Raw genomic sequence first — 19,776 nt, forward strand, 5'->3', positions numbered from 1 at the left:
GTTCGTCAGGTCCATCAGCTCCGACAAGTCGAGGGTACCACCGGTCGGCGCGAAGACGGCGGATCTCCAGTGGAGAGCCAGGAACATCACTGCAGGCAGGACTCGGGGTGAGCATCATGCACGTCACACACAAACAGTGCTGCTGATGGTGTCATCATTCAACGATGGGAAAGGTCTGTCTGTAGTGAGACCTCTACAGGCCACGGCAGGGAAAAGTCTAAATAAATTCAATGCTGAGAGAAGTTGGAGCAGGATTGGCGCCTCCTGGTGGCTCAGGAGAGTCGTCCGACCCGCCGGATCAAGAGGCCTTTACATGGCCTGCAAGCCACGTCTGTTACCAGACCGTTTGGAAGCGAGTTCTGAGGCAGGTGAGGGGACTGGGGGCAGACCAATGACCCGAGAGCAGCTGGGGGTGCGAGTCACAGACTGGCAACCTCTCATCTATAGATTCCAGCAGCTACTGTGCAATCCACCGACACCTGGTCGCCCACCTCCTCGCTGACTTGAAAATAACTAACATAAGAATTATATTAATAATAGTGATGAATGAGAATTGAAAAAGTGAATTATATGAACAAATGCCCCGAAAAATCATATTATACTGTAAGCTGATTTCATTACAACTACCACAACCAACTCCTGCTCCTGGAAACAGATCACTGAAGTAACAGTGAAATGATTATGAATATATATATATATATATATATATATATTTTTTTTTTAAACCTGAATCTAGAAGTAAAACCAGAGACGTGTTTGTGAGTTGGAGCGAACAACAGCGAGGATGGTCACCATTTGGGGCGCACTCACCTGAGAGCAGCAGGAGTCGCAGAGTCCGGTCCATGGTGGCGAGTTGATCGTCCACATTTTCTTCAGTTTATTTATGAACCTTGTCCGCCCACAGATGTGCAATCATGCAGAGGTGACACGTCCACTTCCTGTCTGATACCGATCACGTCAGGCTACCATGACGACTTTGCTTTCCCAGAAAGCTTCTGTCAAATGTGACTCAAGATCGAGCTAAAAAAAGAATCACCCATTTGCTCACTCGGCAAGTGAAGTGGGCGACTGGCGCGAGAGGTCGGCGAACACTTTAGCAACAGCTAGCCATATGCTAGTGGTTTTCTGATGCTAACCAGTACAGGTACCATTAGCAACTGAGCTTGCTGCCACAGTAGATGAAGCCATGATGTGTAATTGCGAGATGAAACACGCTGAATTGTAGCTAGGACAAAATGATAAAAGGACCAAGCTGTTTGCTAACATTTAGCATGAACACCAACAGAGCAGTAACACACAATCGGCAGTGAAAGACGTAAACGAAGACACAAACGCCGTGTTAAAAGTTAACGCAAAACTTTTAATGACATCTGTACAAAAGAAAAAAGCAGCTGTACCAAACTTGACAGGATGGTGGCATTAGCTTCGCGAGCAGACGAGTGTTATGCCTCGTGATGATGTCAGCAAATACTGACTGCAACAGCTGCTCCATTATCTTTTCAGTCCACTGCAACATTCACCACTGTAGAAGTCAGACACACAACAAGAAGTGTGTCTGTGTGTTTGCTATTGTGTATTACTGAACAGGCAGGTCGGTCAGTCAGTGTGTGTGTGTGTGTGTGTGTGTGTGTGTGTGTGTGTGTGTGTGTGTGTGTGTGTGTGTGTGTGTGTGTGTGTGTGTGGACCTCTATATTCCTGGCTACCAGGTTGTGTGTGTGTGTTTTCTAGGATCGACAGCATTCAAGATGTAAGCGTGGCGCCCTCTAGTGGCCTTTGCTCACGTGTTCTGCATCTCTAGTCAAGGCACAGTCTCCGCGTCGCCCCCTGCAGGAGAGCAGACGCAGCGGCAGCAGCAGCAGCAGAGGCGGCAGCACTTGCTGAAGAGGTCAGAGGTCAGCTGGCGTCTGTCCTCTGGTGCTGCAGCATCTCCGTCACGCTGCTGATGTCCTCCTCTGGGACCTGGACAGAGACATCAGCTCAGCTGCACACTGCAGTCCCACGCCCCACCTAAGGGGGGCGGCACCTCACACTCACCAGGGCGTGGTCGAAGCTGAAGGTGCTGATGTAGTACGCGGAAATGTCGCCGTCAGCGAGCGGTTGAGAAATCTGCGCCACGATCCCGCACTCGTCTGTGGACGACAGGAGAAGAAGTCACCGCTGCCGCCACGGTCACGACAACAACACCAGTGCGACTCACCGAAGCCCAGCGGCTGCCCTCCGATCCGCACCATCCGCCACAGTTCGCCGGACGAGCTGGTGAAGAGCAGGTCGGCGGGAAACCTGCAGAGAAGCCTGGTCACCATGGTAACCAAGGAGTGGTTAGTCAAACTCAGGTGGGACGCACCGTCTCTGGGCGTCCGTGTCCATCACCAGGGACACGTAGCCGTCGATAAGCGAGAAGGAGAAGAACGTGATGCAGTCCAGGTCCGGACCTGGAGACGCCTGAGCCTCCTCTCTGGACCTGAAGCACAGACAGGGCAAGGTTCAGAACCTACAACCTTCTGCTCTTACGCCTGTGTATACTACTGTACTTACTATACAGATATAAGAACAGAAAATACTAGACGTATAAAATTGTCTTCCTGACCACCATGCGAGAGGTTATGACCTCCGGGGGTCACCTGGAAGACTCACCCGCCGGAATAGAAGAGGACGTCGATGAGGATGGTGGCGACGGAGGGCAGCGTGTCTGGGTCCAGGGACATGACACAGAACTGGTTGTGAGGGATCAGAACCGGGTGTAGGGTGGGCTGCAGTGCTGCGGGAGGAGAACAGAGCCCATCACCCGGGTCAGAAACAGATGCATCGAGAGGGACAGAAGAACCACAGGGAGGATCTCAGGAAGGGCCGGAATCCGGTTCAAGGACACGTGACGGCCCGGCTGACTGTCCACCTGCAGAGGATCTCAGCTCTGGACAGGACATGCCACCACAGAAGTCCCCACTCGGAGAGGCTCTCCACATCACGTCCGACCAGAGTCAGGTCGTGGGTTCAACCCTGGAGTCGAGGGCAGCGATGACATCAGCAGCAGCGCATCACCGGGGCACTCACCCTCCCTGCCGTTGCCATGCAGCCCGTTGGACACGTCCTGGCCGTGGACCGGCACTGATTCTCCGCCCACCTCCCTGAAGATGTTGAACTCCTCCTCCAGAGTGCCGATGACCACCGACAGGTCCTTCTCCCGCACCTGCAACAAGAGACCAAGGTCAGCGCGAGTGGAGGCAGGACTCGAACCTGCGGACACTCGCCAGGATGAAGTCGGTCTGGTAGGTGGACAGCATGAAGACGGACACGTGCTGCTGGGCCAGCGGTGCGATCACAGACTTGGCGATCTTGGTCACGCCCACCGCCTGCGAACTGCTGGACGCGTTGCCGTTACAGACCACGTTGAGTGGCAGCCAGATGGAGCTCTCCACCTGCAGGTGCTCTGAAGGCTGGAGCTCTGCGGGAAGAAGTCGAGTAGTGTGTGATCGCATTGTGTATTTTATGACTTACAAAAGAGTATTGAGGAGTTTGAGGATTTCTCCAGTGGGTTGTACAACAGTATGTGTCTGTTGTGTTAATGTTTTCATACTGTGAGTTTATTTGTCACAGTGCTGGTTTAGTAGCAGGGCATTAACCAGTCCCTCCAGGAGCTCACAGACTTTTCTGGTGACTGATGCAGCCAAAAATGGCAGTTTTTTTTTTTGCAGAATTATTAAAACATTGCAGTGAAAGTCGGATCATTTATGGTTCTGTAACAACATGACCAGAAATAAGGACCCAGTGTCTGTTATTAGCCCCAAAAAAAGCTGCAACGATTTTAACAAAATAGAAATAGATGAATGTCCATGCTTAAAAAAAAACGATGAGAAAATAAGTCGGAGTCTGTTTGTGTGTGTGTGACCGGAGTTGTTCAGTGGCTCATTAATACAGCTGATATGTTCCACAGGGTCGGGATGTCGAGGGTCAGATATATTGTGGAGAGAGGTGGATCTCGCGGTCAGCCATGTTAGTTTACGTCCATCCCGTAGAGTGTTCGGGTGACACTGCACCAGTGAGTTCCACTGTTTACTTCTGTCTATTCTACATTTCATTCATGGGCCTCCAAAAAGCCCCCTTCAAAACTCCGGCGTGGAGCTGACCTTCAGCCAGCATCCTGCCTGACGGCATGGACTCTGTGAGTCAAAGAGGACTCTGACACAAGTGGCAGGTGGAAACCACCACCGCGATCTCGTTTCACATCACCACTCTTTCAAAATTCCAGAGATGAACAAGTGAACTGAAGTGAGCCGACGGCGCTTTCCCCGAAATTGACCCGGCCACCGGAGATGAGCTCACAACCGGACGCTTTGAACTACATAAAAAGCGTTTCCAAACGTCACAGCGCGTTTTACTCAGCACAGCCAGCAGGTGGAGCAGTTGATGACTCACACCATTCTAACTACACAACAACCTTCCTGTTTGTGTATGTGTGAGAGACACTGATCATGCGATGTTGCAAGAGTTGAGTCAACCGACTCACATTTGAGTCAGTTGTTCGAGGCCAACTAATGAGTTAAGTCAGCACCAGGGCGGCCTCTAGTGGACACTGATGTCACTACACAGATCAACCTTGTTAGAGTCAGTGGAGACACAAGAGTTCATTTGGCCATAACCCTTTCCCCAGTCTCCCTCCCAAAACCTAACCATCCAAAACACATGGCTAACCTTAACCAGGACTCTGAACCAAACTGAACCCAGTTATAATGATGCAGTTATTTTGAGGTCTTCATCCTCAAAATGATGTGTAACCTTGTGGGGTCTAGCCAAATGGCCCCCACATTGGCAAAAGGTCCTCACAAGGATAGCTTTTTTTTTTTTTGCTCCCCACAGAGGCGCGGGCACACACACAGGTTAGTGCGCAGAGGTTGTGTGGGTCTCAGTTTTCAGTGTGACTTTTCTAACCAAAAGATGAAGAGCGTCATCAGAAATAGGTGAAGCATGTTTAAAGAATGTGGGAGGAGTGGTATGAGTACAGTCACAGGGCATGCTTTCTCTTGTTTCGGTTAGAAGAGTCCTGAGTGTGATGTCACAAGACCCGTGACGGTGGCTATCCGACGGTGATGTCGCTGATCAGAGCGTGACACAAACATGCCGGTGTGTGTTGCAGACGCGGGTCAGTGTGAGATGATGGCGGTACCTTTGAAGCCCTCCTCGTCCAGGACCACCGTGTAGTTCTCGGGTGTCTCCGTCAAACTGAAGAACTTGCAGCTGAAAGAGAGGACAGCAGAAGACAGAAGACATCAGCTCCAGTCTTCAGGACACAAGGGTGACCGGGGGATCTGAGCTGCCGCTTCAGTTGGCAGCGCGTGGAGAGCCAAGGCGAGCTGCTGCATTGTTTATATACACTCACACTCTTCACATGGATCCTGAGAAAACTGTCCACTCAGACCTGTAGAGGTCAAGTCAAGGTTGAGGGGTCTATGTTCATGAGTGAGGGGAGGATGGAGACGCAGCAGTCTCTAGTCAGGCAGACACTGTGCATGTGGAGAAGAAAGAGCTGAGCCAGGAGACAGAGCTCTCAGTTGGGTTTCTCCTCTCACCTGTTGGAGTGACCCAGAGTAAGGACTCTGATGGAGAGAAGCTCAGACAACCAGGAGGCATCCAATCCATCATAAAAATGCTGGCTAGAAAGCGGCCCCAGGGCCTGGGGTTGGTCTCCCTCACACTGTCACCAGGGCCATCGCGGGCTGATGGAAGCGTGTGTTGTTGTGACACGGCGGCGGTGCGTGACATGCCGCGAGTTGAAAAGTAACCAAACAGGACGTGGGAGCCACAGGTAGCCAGGGAGCTGGCGAGTGGACACCAGGCTCCTGGACTTTGATCCGTGACAGCGGGCGGGGGCTACGTGACGTGACCGGCCAGGCTGAGAAAACAAGAAGAACCGAGACCAGCGGCCAAGAGTTCCATTTTTAAACCTGAGGAAGAAGGGGGGGGGAAGCGTCATTGTTCCAGCACATGCTATCATTCGTGAACCACTGAGCAGAAGATACGGGGCAGAGGAGAAAGCCTCGCCTCTCTGCATGTCAACACGGTCCTTCACGCCTGATGATCCACAAACACCCTGAACCCAGACTAGTTCTCCAGGAAGCCCACCCCATGACGTGGCCTCTCACTTCACCTGAGGTCTCACTAACACAGGTTTGGTCTGGGCCGTGCCCCTGAATTTCCAAAGCAGCTAGTAGCTCACAGTCCAAGCCACATCAACCACCTGAGGATGGACCGGTCCATTTCGCTAGACTCCGGCAAGCCTTCCCAGCGTGGGCTTACCGATCCGTCCCAGCAGGACTCTAAACGAAGGCCAACATCAGACACTGTTTGAGCTTCATGTCCTCCTGAAGGACGAGCAGGTGTTAGTGTTCCTGTCGTTCGAGTTTACCACATGTATTAGAAGGAGAATCACCCCCTGCTATGTGAAAGTGATGTGCTGGAGCAGCAACCTCGGATGCCAGACACAGAGAGGAACCTCATTTCCATCATGAGCCGGACGCGAGTGCTCCACACAGACTTGGGTTCTGTTCCCACACTCAGCCCCTGTTCAGTCCAATTAAGCAACACAATTTGTGATCGGCGGCACAGGCCTTCTTGGAATTCTGCTCAGAGCTCCGCCAGCAAACAGCAGTGGGGGGCCGGGACCAGGGGCTTCCGAACGAGTCGACTCCGGTCCTGTGATCCTCGAGGGAAGACGGAAGGAAAAGCGCACGCATGACGCAACGGAACAACAAGGTGGCACAAAGGGTGTTTGTTTGCGACTCTACTTTGACATTCCAGGCTGCTGGAGACGATGGTGGGCCTCTGCTGGACCAAGCTGCAGGATGTGCTGCTAACACAAGCAGGGTTACTGGTCCACTGAAGAGCGCCACTCAGTGGTCACTTCTGCAACTGCAGAGTATTTTTGGCAGTTGATATTACAGCACAACACAGCAAAGCAAATGATTCACACATGAATAAAGAGATTCTTGTGGTCTTGAGTTTCTGAGCACACAGAGGTTGACATGTTAGCTAACCCGAGCCCTGATCCTCCCGTGACGTTTGCAGAAGGTTCTGCAGTTCAACATGACTCGATTGTTTCCCAGTTACCCATCTTCATGATAGGAACTGTTTTGGACCAACACTCCACAATTCTGCTGGGATCACAACAAAAGCAATGTCGCGGGCTGCCTTTGGCCCCAAGCCTTGTCTTAAACACCACTTTTCTAGGACTGGAGTTCTATTTAGGAACACGAGGTCCTTGATGTCTGAGACTCAAAGCAGTTTCCAAAGCAACCTGTTGAAACCACCACAAATTGAGTTTCTAGTCGAGGACCTCTGAGACATTCCCAGACCACAGTAACCCCTGCCATCAGATCAGACTCTGACCAGAAGGCCAAGTCTGGACACAGACTCGGCCGACTCACACATGCAGCTCCAGGCCAGTACTGCAGCGGCCTGTCAGAGACTTGGAGGAGCATCTCCTGACGTGAGGAAGAGTCAGGGTCCGAGTTGCAGGCGGGTCATTTCAAATGTGTCGGGACTCCACAACTCTCACGTCTGCCCGTCCACATGTGTGCAGCAACAAACAATTACATAACAAATCCCAGGATTAACTCAAAACTGCCACGATATCCGGACAATTTGCGGGATTGATGTCGGATTTCGGGTTTAGCAGGCGAAGTAGGGGCCGCGAACTCATCAAATACACGGCCAGCGTTAACCTGGCCCCGCGGTGCGTTCACGTACCGACCGCTGCTTGTAAACTAGACAGTAGTGACAAACAACCAACAACCCCAGCTCAGGTGGAGCGACACGTACCGAGTCCGGTTCCGGAGGAAGATGAGCTTGATAAGCGCGTGTGTGAAACGCACCAGTCCCTTTTTGGAAATGCTGGTGACCCGGAGTCTGTGGTCCAGTATGTGCAGGTCCATGGTGGCGATCAGTGCGACAGAGGTGCCGGTTCCGAGGCTGGTTGAAGGCGGACCGGGGAGACTAAAACACCGCGTCCCGCAGCGGCCGAGCCGAAGAGACGCAAACACATCCGACGCAATCCAGCACAGGCTCAACAGCAGTGTGTGTTTAAACACAGACACGCCCCCCCCCACACACACACCTTAAAGAGACAGGCGGCGACGCGCTTCCTGAACTTCAAAATAAAACCTTATTTACGTCGTTAAAAACATTAAAGGACACTAAAACGTTTGTATTTGTACTTTCAGACAGAAATAAGTGTAAAAAAATTATCAAGTAAAAGAGCTAATGAAAAATTTGACGATAAGTAAAAGTATTTAAAGGTATAGAATAACTAGAATATACTACTGCATTGGTGAGAAGAAAAGTTATATCAAAACTAAAATGATCCAGTCCACAGTTTGATTACCTCACAAAGAATACACATAAAATGGTTACTTAAGGATCACTTTTACACTGAACATATGATTAAAAAATGGAACTACAAGTTCAATATTGAGCAGCATAATTTCTATTTCAAGTGATTACACAGCAATAAATAAATAATTAAGCAAGTGTCAGGATGTGGTCAAAGGGCGATGACATCTGTATCAAAAAAAAAAAAAGAATTCCAAATGGAGAGGTGAAATAAAGTCAAAGAAAAGTCTTTGTACTGTGAAATATATTTGCTACTTCATAATGAGTAAACAGTTTAGCTCTTTCAACTTTCTCCTTAAATCTCTTAAAAAGTCCAAGGAACTTCATGACTGGTCTTGGATGTGTGAGAGAGCTCTATTGCGTTACCTGCAGGTCTGAGCTTTATTTTGAAGGTGCAGACTCCACGGGACTGCAACCGAGCTTCACACCATCTGCTGTGGAAGAACACCAGCACTGTAAAGCTCCTGGACAATAGAGTGGCGGAAAGACACAGATTTATTGTTACATGTGTTCAGAGGAGCTGGAACTGGAATCCAGCTGCTTTTAATTGAACAACAAAATCCCACAGGGTGGACAGACAACAGGAAGGGCAGATGAGCCTCACGCTCATGCTGCCCTAGATGGCAGCAGCTCCATTTACTGCTGATGTGTGAGACAGGTTTGTTGACTTGGCAGTAACTCAACGCTTGGCAATGACTCGGATCAGTTGGCGAGTCACCGTAGCTCACTGGAGAGGCGAACTCTGGGTGGGAATCATGATCCTGGACTCCATAGTTCTGATCAGAGGCACTGAGGAGGCACAAATAAGAGTCAGGTTTGAGTCAGGAGGAAATCGAAGAGCATATCGCCCCCTACCTGTGTAGTACACATTGACATCCCAACCGTCCTTCAGCCAGGCCGAGTTCCTGGTCTCGTCTCGGGACTGCAGACTTTGGTAGGCTGCAGCAGGAGACCAAAGGTGTGGTTGAAAACAGAGCAGGACAGGACAAGGGAAGGCTGGGCTCTATCGGCTCAGTGAGGAGGGAACTTTTCCTGCTCACCCCACAAGTGATGAACCACGTAGAGTTCACCGATCTGAGAGAAGAAGCCGCCCACCGCCTCCTGGTTCTGCTGCCTGTAATTGATGGCCCTCGCCCTGTCGGAGGACGGCCGTTAAGGAAGCTGGAACCAGAACACGTTTGGAGACGGAGTGAAAGTTACCAGTGATTCCCCCACTCGATCATTGTTCCCGGCTGGAGGACACACAAGGAGGAAAGTGTGTGTCATTGCAAAAGAAAATGGTTGCCACGTGACAAACAAACCTTCAGGTGGTAGGTCCGCATCTCGTAGATGTTCGGACCGGGTCTTGGCACAGGTTCGTTCCAGAAACTAAACTCCAGGAGGAGTTGGTTCCGCCTGGAAATCAACATTTTGGCTCTCTCCTTCCGAAATGCCAAGTATTCCTGGAGAATAGAAGACGATGAAGTGAGAGGATGAAGGTCACACGCTCAAGTGAACCTGAAACACCAGACTAAAAACAACAAAAAGAAGAGGGGGAAAGGAACGCCACAAGAAGAGGTAGGATCCTAAAATAAAGACAAGAGAAAGTAAGAGAAGGAAAAGGACAATTAGGTAAAAGGGAGGGAGGAGGACACAGCAAGAAGAAGAGGAGAAAGAACAAGACGGGAAGTGAACAAGAAGAGAAGAAATTTAAGAAAATGAGAAGAATGACAGGAAGATGGGGAGATGAGCAAGACATGGAAGTAAAGCCAGAAAAATAACAAGAACAGGACGACAAGAGTAAAAGTTGAAAAACAAAATGAGTGGAGGAGCAAGAAGAACTACAAGTATAAGGAGAAAAAACAGAAAAAGACAAGGACAAACGCTCAGAAAAACAAGATAAGGAAAGTAGCGGAAAGGAGCAATGCATGGGAAAGTATAAAAGGAAGAAACATGAAAAGGAAAATGCAACAGATTAAAAAGAAGCAGAACACAACTAGGTAAAGAGCAGGGCGGGAGGAACAAAAATGCTGAGTTACTTATTGTAACTTCAGTTCTATGAATACATGTGAATCTATCAAGAACAAGTGGATGCAGAACAATACAGAAGAATAAATAAAAATGAGGAAATGTAACTAATAAAAGTAACATAAGTAAATTAAAGGAGGAGGACAAAATGAAGTGAATGAAAGATGAAAAAGGCATAGAAGAAGAAAAACGAGATGAGAGAGGAGCAGGAAGACGACAAGAGAAACAACGTCAAGTGCAATAACGTTTCACGAGAAGGCAAAAACAAGAGGAGAGGGAAAAACACTGTCACATTGTGAAACTCAACACACAACAGTGGGAGAACTCGACAGTGACGTATCGTCAGAGACCGGCTCTCAGCTTGTTTTCCCAGTACTTATGGTCAAACGACTACCTTGTTGTTGTTGAGTTTGTTCAGACATTCTGTCAGCGCTGGATAACCGCCGGTGTATTTCCACAGATGCACTGCACACAGAGAGCAGCAGAGGTCAGCAGAGATACACGGAAGAATCACACGAGTCGCTTTCACAGAGATCCCGTCAGGATGAGACCAACGTGATGAGAAAATTGGCATTTGGGAAAATAGTTGACGAGTCGACAATCAAAAGAAAAGAACGAAAAAAAACAAAAAACAAATATGAGTGATGAAGGGTAAAAATGTTTAGATCCATCTTATACGAAATGAGTGACACTGAATTCATTCAGGAGAAAAAGTGAAAACAATTCCGGCTAATACAACAAAAATGGAAGTATGCATCATAAAAGCATCAACTCTGACCACCAAATCAATTTGATTTTATCGTTAACAAATGTGAGGAAGGTGTATCAGCCAAGAGGAAACCCACAGGTTGAAGTGAAACCCAGTGCGGTGGGAGACTGGACAGGTGCTCCAGGTAAGCTGGCAGTCATCCATCCACAGTGGGTCTGGCCCGGGACCTCCCCCCAGTCGAACACCTCACTACTCCAGGAGACGTCCTGACAACTATCTACTTTTGAAGGAGATTCTCCTCTGTGTCTCTCCTGGATGACGGAGCTTCTCCCTCTTAGAGAGTCCAGGCAGAGAAACTCTCCAAAGCTGGCGACCTCAGTTTGGAGAGCTTGGCCTTCTGGCTCAGCTCTTTCTCCACATAGTCGTCCTGACTGAGAGATGTCAGTCCACCTCCATCCTTCCCTCACTCGTGAATGAGAACAGAAGACAGACGAGGGAGCGCTGTCCCACACCGCCATGTTTTAACTGCAGCAACATTTATGGCTCACACTTGCGCGAGCGTCTGAAGATCCTCTGGATGTCAGGATTAGGAGCACTTGCATTCATTTGTTCATTTATTACACAGTAAAGAAATCAATTAACAATAATGGGGAAGTTAACGATCCAGAGAGACTCAATGGAGACGCGTTTAAAGTCTGTAAGAAAATAACTTTCCAAAGAAATCATCATCAACACTGTCTGGCTGTGTGCACACATTAGGGCTCAAAAGTCTCCCGTCAGCAGAGACAGAACCCGAAACAGGATCAGAGCTTTACAGGCAGCTGACATCAACAAGGGGCGGAGCCTCATTCTGGGGACGGAAACGGGCCGTCACATGATTCGCCTGGGATGTCAGTCTCGTGACAGATTTCGGGAGGCTAGCAGATGATGATCCTGTGTCATAGTTCTAACAGTGTGGTCTGGTGCAGCTCTCACCTTCGTATGAATGATACACGAAACATATGACACAAGTTTCAGTCACAGCAGCGTGACACACCGACCTCACTAACTTAACATGGTGTTGAACATGGATCCAAGTCTGACGGTCGCGACTGAAACCTCATCGGCATCGAATAACTCCAAGACTCCTCAGAGTCTCTGTCTCTACTGATGTCAGTGCTTTTTCCACTGTTGGAGGGAAGCTTCCGCTCTTCACTGGTATAATATATACATTGAAACTGATTATTAACCCAAGTTTTCGTTCTTGCCTCAGTAACGTTATTAATGTTAAAATATCTAATGAAAAGTCCACAGCAGTATCTTTCCACTGGGCTGCTGGAGAACAGAAGAATCTACTTCTGATTCTCTATCTCTCACCAGCATCCTGACTGTGAAGGCCAAGCTAGTTTCAACTATCATCAACGGCTCGTAATTTAAATGTGATGAGGCTCTATATTTTAATGAACGGACCCAGGCCATCTGAGAAATCAAAACACAGCAGACGAGAACAGCTCATCCCAGCAGAACTCACACAGTTGTCATTGTGTTGATTGTCCACAGGGAATCTCTTCATAAATGTTTGGATCAGCAGAGTGAATGTGTCTCTGCAGCTCTGCGCACCATGAGAGATGAGACACTCTTGGTGTGCAAATGAAACCCAACAGCAGTATAAATAAAGTAACAGGAGGGCAACACCTTGACCTTTGACCTTCTGGTCTCTGAATGACAGAATATCAAGTCAAGAAATTGTAGAAGATGAAGAGAAGAAGAAGTGCCTAAATGACACCTCATCAACATTGTCATGAACATTAGTACAGAAACCTGAAGATGCATCTGGATGTTTGAGATCACATGACAGGTCAAGGTTTGTTGAGCACGACACGTATTGGCAGTAATGATGCTCCAATACCGGCTAATACCAGGTTAGTTACTTGTACTCATAGAACGGCCACTGATACCACGAAACTGATGCTCCTTTACAGCAGCAAGCAGTGTCTGAATATCAGTTTTGGATTTCAAAATTTGTGTTTGTACTGCAATGAAACCTGTGACCATCACCCATGTACAAGAAAAACTGCTGAGGAACGTTGTTTGAATAACAATATACAGTGGTACCTCGGTTTTCGAACGTCCAGGAATTCGAACAAATCGGAATTCGAACAAAAAATTCGAGATTTTTTTGCTTCGGATTTCGAACGAAAATCCAGAACTCGAACGCCCCCGAAAAAAGCCGGAAAAGACATAACATGCGCGGACCGATCAGTTGAGCAACGACGCACTTTGTTATTGTGTATAATGCAGCCTCTGTAAGCAGACGTGTCCTGTTAGCTACATTTACTGACTGTTTTTTCTTCATATTGTGGTGTAAAACCTTTCCTGTCTCCACACTGGACCGTGGTAGAGTGTCACAGGGGAGGTGCTCGCTCTCCACACCTCCGAGGCTGGAGCGCTCACTCCAGGGTTTGATGTCCTGTTGTGGGCTGGAGCTGGGACAGGGATGAGGCGAGTCTGGGACAGAGCGTGACTTGGTTTATGACTTTGTCACAGCCAAACTGCACAGAACCTGCACCTCTTCACTCACTCTGCAACCCCTCCCACATGCAGCGGCCACACACATAGACAAACAGCGCACCTGCAGCAGACACTCTACAGTCACTCCTACAAAAGCCTATTTTAAGGCTTGGAACGCACTGTTTCTTTTTCCATTAATTGTAATGGGAAAAATCGGTTCAGATTTCAAGCAAATCGCTTCTCGAACGGCCGTCTGGAATGGATTATGGTACCACTGTATATGAAAATGAAAAAAAACCTCAAAATAACTTTATGTGCAATGATGCACTCAGTTTTGCTCTTGGTGAGTACTCAAATGCAAGTACTGATACACTACGAGATTTGGAAAAAAACTGGTAACGGTGCATCCCTAATTAAAACTTTGGAACCCATACCACATTGTACATGTACTGAATTCACATGTAGATATATAATTGGATCAATAGCACAAAATGCACATTGTTTTCTTGAAGTGGTTTGAAAAGCACATTTATCTGTAAATGTAAGTGGACATCTGTCATCTGCGCAGTATTCGTCTTCACTGTTGTGTATCAGCACAGGACCATCAAGCACACGGCTGAAGGCACGCACGTGTATTAAACAAAAACAGGGTTCTACTGCAGCAAACTAAAAACAACTGAGACATGATTAAACAGAAGGTGGCAGGGATACCTTTCTGGTCCTTGTCAGTGAGCGCTTCCCTGCTGACATCTCTGAGGTTTGTGGACCAAACAGTGCGCCTCATAGATACCTCTAACAAATGTTGTCCTCAGCTGTGATGCTGCTCGACAGCAGGTCAACGAAGAGGATCAATGAAGTCCCATCTTCTCAACATGTTTATGAAGTGTGTGTGACTGCGCTGTGATGGCAGCACAGAGTGTGTGCGAGCTTCTGGTACCTGCTTGGTCCTGCTCTCCGTACCAGGTATTCCAGCTGCCCACCACCTGGCAGGGATAATCCGGATCCTGGTGAAGCCGTTTCTGCACCTCAGCTCTGAGTCAGCACAATGAAAACCACATTCAATGTTTCCGATAACAAGGCGAGCAGTCACAATTACCAGACTCTCTTTTCATGCCCAGGGAATTCCTCTACTTCAATTTTACACCCGATTAGTCTTCTGCAGGGGAGCCATTAGAGCCACGCTGACAACCGCAACAGCACCATCAACACAATCTCATTAGCTGCTTCTGGACTCTGGAGTTGTCCACCACATTTTTAGGGGGAATCAAACTAGAGAAGTGAGTGTGCGGGTGAGAAGTGTGCGGGAAGACTCACTCGAGACCGTTGTACGCCTCCAGGCACTCGGGTTTGATGTTGTGAACTGAAAAAGAAAGGTACATTTCTTTTTTTGTCTCTTTCCCGCACGGAATAAAAGCAACAATCAAATTCTTCAACAAAGTAATTTCACACTCTGATTCAGCAAAGACGTCTACACACAAAACCGATTCACTTTCAATAGGTTATAGGCTACGGCTGATGGAGTGTTCAAATTGAAATCTCTACATGGAGCCGGGCGCGACGCAGGCGGAGATCAAAGCTGGAGAGGATGATGGATTTCGCTGCAAGACACAGCGCCGCTATTGGCACACGCTCGCACAAAACACCACAAATCAGTCTGAGAAAACTTCACAGAAACTTGAAGCTGCCTGCCTGGGCTGATGTATGCTCTCCCCGGTGGCGCTAATGAGTCCTGCTATGCCGTGCTTGCCATCAACTCCTGGGGGTTCATCGTCCTCCTGCGGCACCAGGCAACTACACACCTGGAGCAGCTTGGCCGTGGTCATGTTCCTGGCACTGCTGACTGGGACACTGGCGTTCCTCACCTCCAGACTTTTCACTCAGGTGACGCAGAGTAAATTCATATAGACTTCAGCGCCCACAACATTAGCTTGTTTCAAACTTGTCACAGAATATTGTGCTCTTATAAGAGCTCCAGGCTCAGACTGAAGACCTGCTAGTGCTTGGCAGGTAGTGGTATTCGCACGCTATGATGAACAGATGCCTGGAGGAAGTACAGGCAAGTGTCGAGTATTCACTTCATCAGTGATGGAGTGCAGTCACAGGCACCACCCTGGCTGCTGGGGCTTTACCCGGGGAGGCAACTGGAGTTCCTCATTGGTGTCCGTCGGGGCTACTTTTGGAGCAGCTTTGGGTTTAACCATAGATATTCTTCTGTATAAGTATAGCGTCAGATGCCACACCGATGACTTTAATAGTTACTACTATGGAGACTGGTTATGACGTGTATATCTAAACACCAGATTCGTGAAACAGTCGTGCCAGTGAAATCACGCTCGCTGAGCAGATAGAAGTGTTCCAGAAGAGCAGGCGAACTATGTGAGAGCGGAAAAAGAGCCTACACTGAATCTTGTACAGGTTGCTGGTCTCCTTCTTGGACAGCAGGTTGGAGTGGGCATCTTTCCTGGCATCCACTTTGTGCACAAACAGGGACCGGAACCAGCCTTTGTCTGCGCTCTCTGAAAACCTCCTACACAAAAGCACAGATGAAAGAAAGTTACACAAAGGGCTCAGAGCGACGACACATTTGCCGGGAAGTTGTGGATGCTTTGACACAGACCAACTTAAAAGGGACGTGGAAATGTGCGTGACATGTGGGCCAAAAGATAGTCATGCTAATGTGCTTTGATATGAAAGAGACGACATACTGCTGTGTGATGGGGTGAGTGGGCTGAGTGGTCCATCACAGCGGCACCAATTCTGGAGATCAGAATTATACGGGGGGCAATTCTTTTTAATCAGCTGCTGTAATCGAAGACATTAGCTGTGGAAGCTTTTGAAGAGCAACAGCAGGAGTGACGTTGCACTTCATGCACACATTCTGACTTTACATTATCTGTTCACGACGCTTTTGAAGAGTTGGGAAAGTGTTTCCACTTTCTTCAATATGCAGACAATAAGATAATAAAGAGATTTATTAGCTTTCAAGTAGCAGAATCAGATGGGTAATTTGAAGATGGAATGTAAGATTGACTAAAATGATCCAGTACAATGGCTGTCAAACAAATACTCCAGGAAAATTGGAAATAAATTAACAGCACGTCGGAGAGTCGATGAAAGTTGATGCTGCCTTCTGCCTAAATTTATATAATATATAATAAATTATATAATATTTGGATGACACAATTTCAGTCTGTTTGAAAAAATACAATTACATGAAAAATAAAATGCAATTTCTATGATGTTGCTTCACCATAAAGCTTGTGCATCTCCAAAGGTCTGCAAATAACTTGGATACATTTTTGTTCAGCTGCTCTCTAAGATCCATAGATCAGCAGCAGAACCAAAGGGAACTCTGTGAGGTCCAGTGCTAGAATTACAAGAATTACTTCATAACATGAGGTGTGTTAGCTGGGAAAGCCTCCAACCCTTTGGGATAATCAGACGATGTCTTATCAGAACCAGCAGCCAGACTCTCAGCCGGGCCAACACTCGTGCATTCACACCTCAACTTGCATTAATGGGAGATACACAACAGAAAATTAGTTGTTGCTCCAAATTGTCTAAGCTTTGAAAAGCATGAATGAACCAACTGCTGGGCTGTACAATCTAAATAATTGCTGACTTCTGGTGCAAAACACATTCATCTGCTTTGACAGTTTGACTTAGAAAACACCCAAGTGGCCGTAAAAATGAACAGATTGCATGATTCAAGTTATGATTTCCACAAATGCCAGACAGTTTTTAATGTTGAGATCCAAAAATGTTGTTGTTTCTCCATCAACGCAACCTTATCTTCTAAGAAATGAAGTGCGTTCAAAGTCATTTGGTAATTTCAAGTTACAAAGCCTCTTTCCAAACTGGAAACAAACACACACACGCACGCACGCACGCACACACGCACACACACACACACACTTTCAATGTCAATGAAAACTTCTTTTTAATAACATCATGGCCTGATGGCTTTAATTTGGAACTATAATTAGAAACGATCCCCCTGGTGGCTTCTAAAAACTAACTTAGTGGGTCTGAAGCCAGCATTGTTGAAGAGGAAACACACACGGCCACACTTACACACAGAGGTTAATCATAAATGGCAGCTACAGTCAGTTTATCACGACAGATCAGAGTTCACAGAGCAGATCATTACAGTTTGCTTGAGAATTGTGCTGTACATTTTCGAACCAACCCAAACGACACTTAATTCGACTTTGTTTAACAGCAGTTTATAGCAGCCTCCAGTAGCTGTCGGACCACTAGCTGACATGCTACAAGCATCAACGGAAGTTGATGTTTTTAGCCTTGGCTAATATTAGCATGTATACATATTCTGGTCAATTAAAGCAGTTAACACGTACATGCACCCTTTATTAACCAAAAGCACCATGATTTAGCGAGGAGTAACATCAAGCTGAAGGCTGTGTTTAAATGGAAAATCCAGCGTCAAACAGGCGCCGTGATATTCCACTATCACGTCGCTAACGTGAAGGCACGGTCTTACCGGCTCACTTGACGCAGAATGGCAGGCGAACGGTGAAGTTTACGTCCATTATTCCACACACACTTGGTGACAGCCATGTTCCCCGCGAGGCAAAAACGCCCTGTGACACGTTAACTCAGCGGCCTAGTTAATATTTAACTGAAGTTGTGATAGTTAATAAACCCCGCCGGACATTTAAAGACGATGACGTAAAACGCATGCGCAAAATAGTCTCGAACAACTCGCATTCAAGCTCGTCAACCAGCTCCACTCAACTAGTTTTAAAATCATATAGTTACCCACCAAAAAACGAAATGGCAGCGCCTTATTTTAACGGGTTTTCAATTCACAAACAGAAATGTGCTTCGGTATTACATTGGAAAGAATCATTATATACAGATTACACCAACATTTTCTCCCATTTAACGGGATTTCAACTGCATTTCTAAAATCTGGAAACCTATTATAGAGATTCTCTATATTCGGCTTCCTAATTTTCCTAATAGACTTCAGTTTCCGAATGGTACTGTTAAGGGTCTTTACCATATCAGATTAATAGTCCTCATATTTCAGGTCCATCTCAGACTTCATTCGGTTTGGGTTGGTTTTTAAGAAAAGAAAACGTCATGGCATAAATAAACAAAACAATTGGAAGTTTGCAATATGTGTGGTCAATCACTGGAATACATTGTGTTTGGCATGTTGTGTTTGTGAGGCCAGTGATTCCGTTCATGAACTTCGCCAGACTTCACCCACTAGGAGGCGCTAGCTTCAGTTCTGACACCGTCAGCACACACTCGTGATGTAACAGAGCCAGCAGTACTTCTCAACGATTCCGAAGCAAAGCTTTAATCATGTCAGCATGACTCGACAAGTCCAAAAACCGTGATTCCCCACTAGATGGCACACTCCAGCCAGCCTCTGGAACCAACACCCGCACGCTCCCGGCCCTCTGAAGACACAACTCATGTCTGTCTTTACAGGAAATGTTACAACCGAGTCTCGGTCATTTAACCAGTATGGAACACAACGGCGCACTCTTTTGGTTTGGAAGATAGACTCCAGCATAAACGTTGTTTCACGTGGGAGGCATATCTGACAGCAGCTGTCAGAGGCGGGATGAAGGTTCCATCCTGACCAATCACAACAATGTGGGCGTGGCCATAGAACCTCGCTCATTGCTTAATGTAAATACAGTGGTACCTCGGTTCTCGACCACAATCCGTTCCAGATGGCTGTTCAAGAAGCGAATTGTTCGAAATCTGAATCGATTTCTCCCATTACAATGAATGGAAAAAGAAAGAATGCGTTCCAAGCCTTAAAATAGGCTTTTGTAGGAGTGAATGTAGAGTGTCTGCTGCAGGTGGCTGTTCCTCTATGTGTGTGGCCGCTGCATGTGGGAGGGGTTGTCGAGTGAGTGACGTCTCTCCAGAAGTGAAGAGGTGCCCGGTGCGTGTCCAGCTCTGAATGTGCGCTTCTGTGCAGTTTGGCTGTGACAGTCATAAACCAAGTAACGCTCTGTCCCAGACTCGCCTCATCCCTGTCCCAGCTCCAGCCCACAACAGGACATCAAACCCTGGAGTGAGCGCTCCAGCCTCGGAGGTGTGGAGAGCGAGCACCTCCCCTGTGACACTCTACCACGGTCCAGTGCGGAGACAGGAAAGGTTTTACACTTCAATATGAAGAAAAAACAGCCAGTAAATGTAGC

At 47.5% G+C, this 19,776-nt stretch overlaps 1 protein-coding gene across 3 annotated transcripts; it reads right to left on the reverse strand.

The window, feature by feature from the left end:
• Positions 1-1,599: 1,599 nt before the first annotated feature.
• castor1 (cytosolic arginine sensor for mTORC1 subunit 1) lies at positions 1,600-18,738 on the reverse strand. 3 transcript variants are annotated; one of them, XR_008415559.1, is made up of 12 exons: positions 18,612-18,738; positions 15,988-16,115; positions 14,903-14,948; positions 14,526-14,620; positions 10,784-10,854; positions 9,684-9,824; positions 9,583-9,614; positions 9,423-9,517; positions 9,238-9,321; positions 8,749-9,171; positions 5,162-5,232; positions 3,368-3,442 (listed from the first exon to the last, which is right to left on the reverse strand). XR_008415559.1 is itself a non-coding variant. In XM_053870812.1 (9 exons), exons 1-9 carry the CDS (start codon positions 7,923-7,925, stop codon positions 1,894-1,896), a joined length of 999 nt encoding a protein of 332 aa, XP_053726787.1. In that variant the 5' UTR covers positions 7,926-8,236; the 3' UTR covers positions 1,600-1,893. The 3 variants fall into 3 exon arrangements, 1 of the variants encoding a protein (XP_053726787.1); XR_008415558.1 differs by lacking the exon at positions 18,612-18,738 and adding an exon at positions 18,090-18,272; XM_053870812.1 differs by lacking the exons at positions 8,749-9,171; positions 9,238-9,321; positions 9,423-9,517; ... (5 more) ...; positions 15,988-16,115; positions 18,612-18,738 and adding exons at positions 1,600-1,959; positions 2,035-2,129; positions 2,198-2,280; ... (2 more) ...; positions 3,052-3,187; positions 7,813-8,236 and having other exon boundaries at positions 3,249-3,442.
• Positions 18,739-19,776: the final 1,038 nt, after the last annotated feature.

Source organism: Synchiropus splendidus, chromosome 7 (assembly GCF_027744825.2).
Source record: "Synchiropus splendidus isolate RoL2022-P1 chromosome 7, RoL_Sspl_1.0, whole genome shotgun sequence".
In the NCBI taxonomy this organism is placed as follows: Eukaryota; Metazoa; Chordata; class Actinopteri; order Syngnathiformes; family Callionymidae; genus Synchiropus; species Synchiropus splendidus.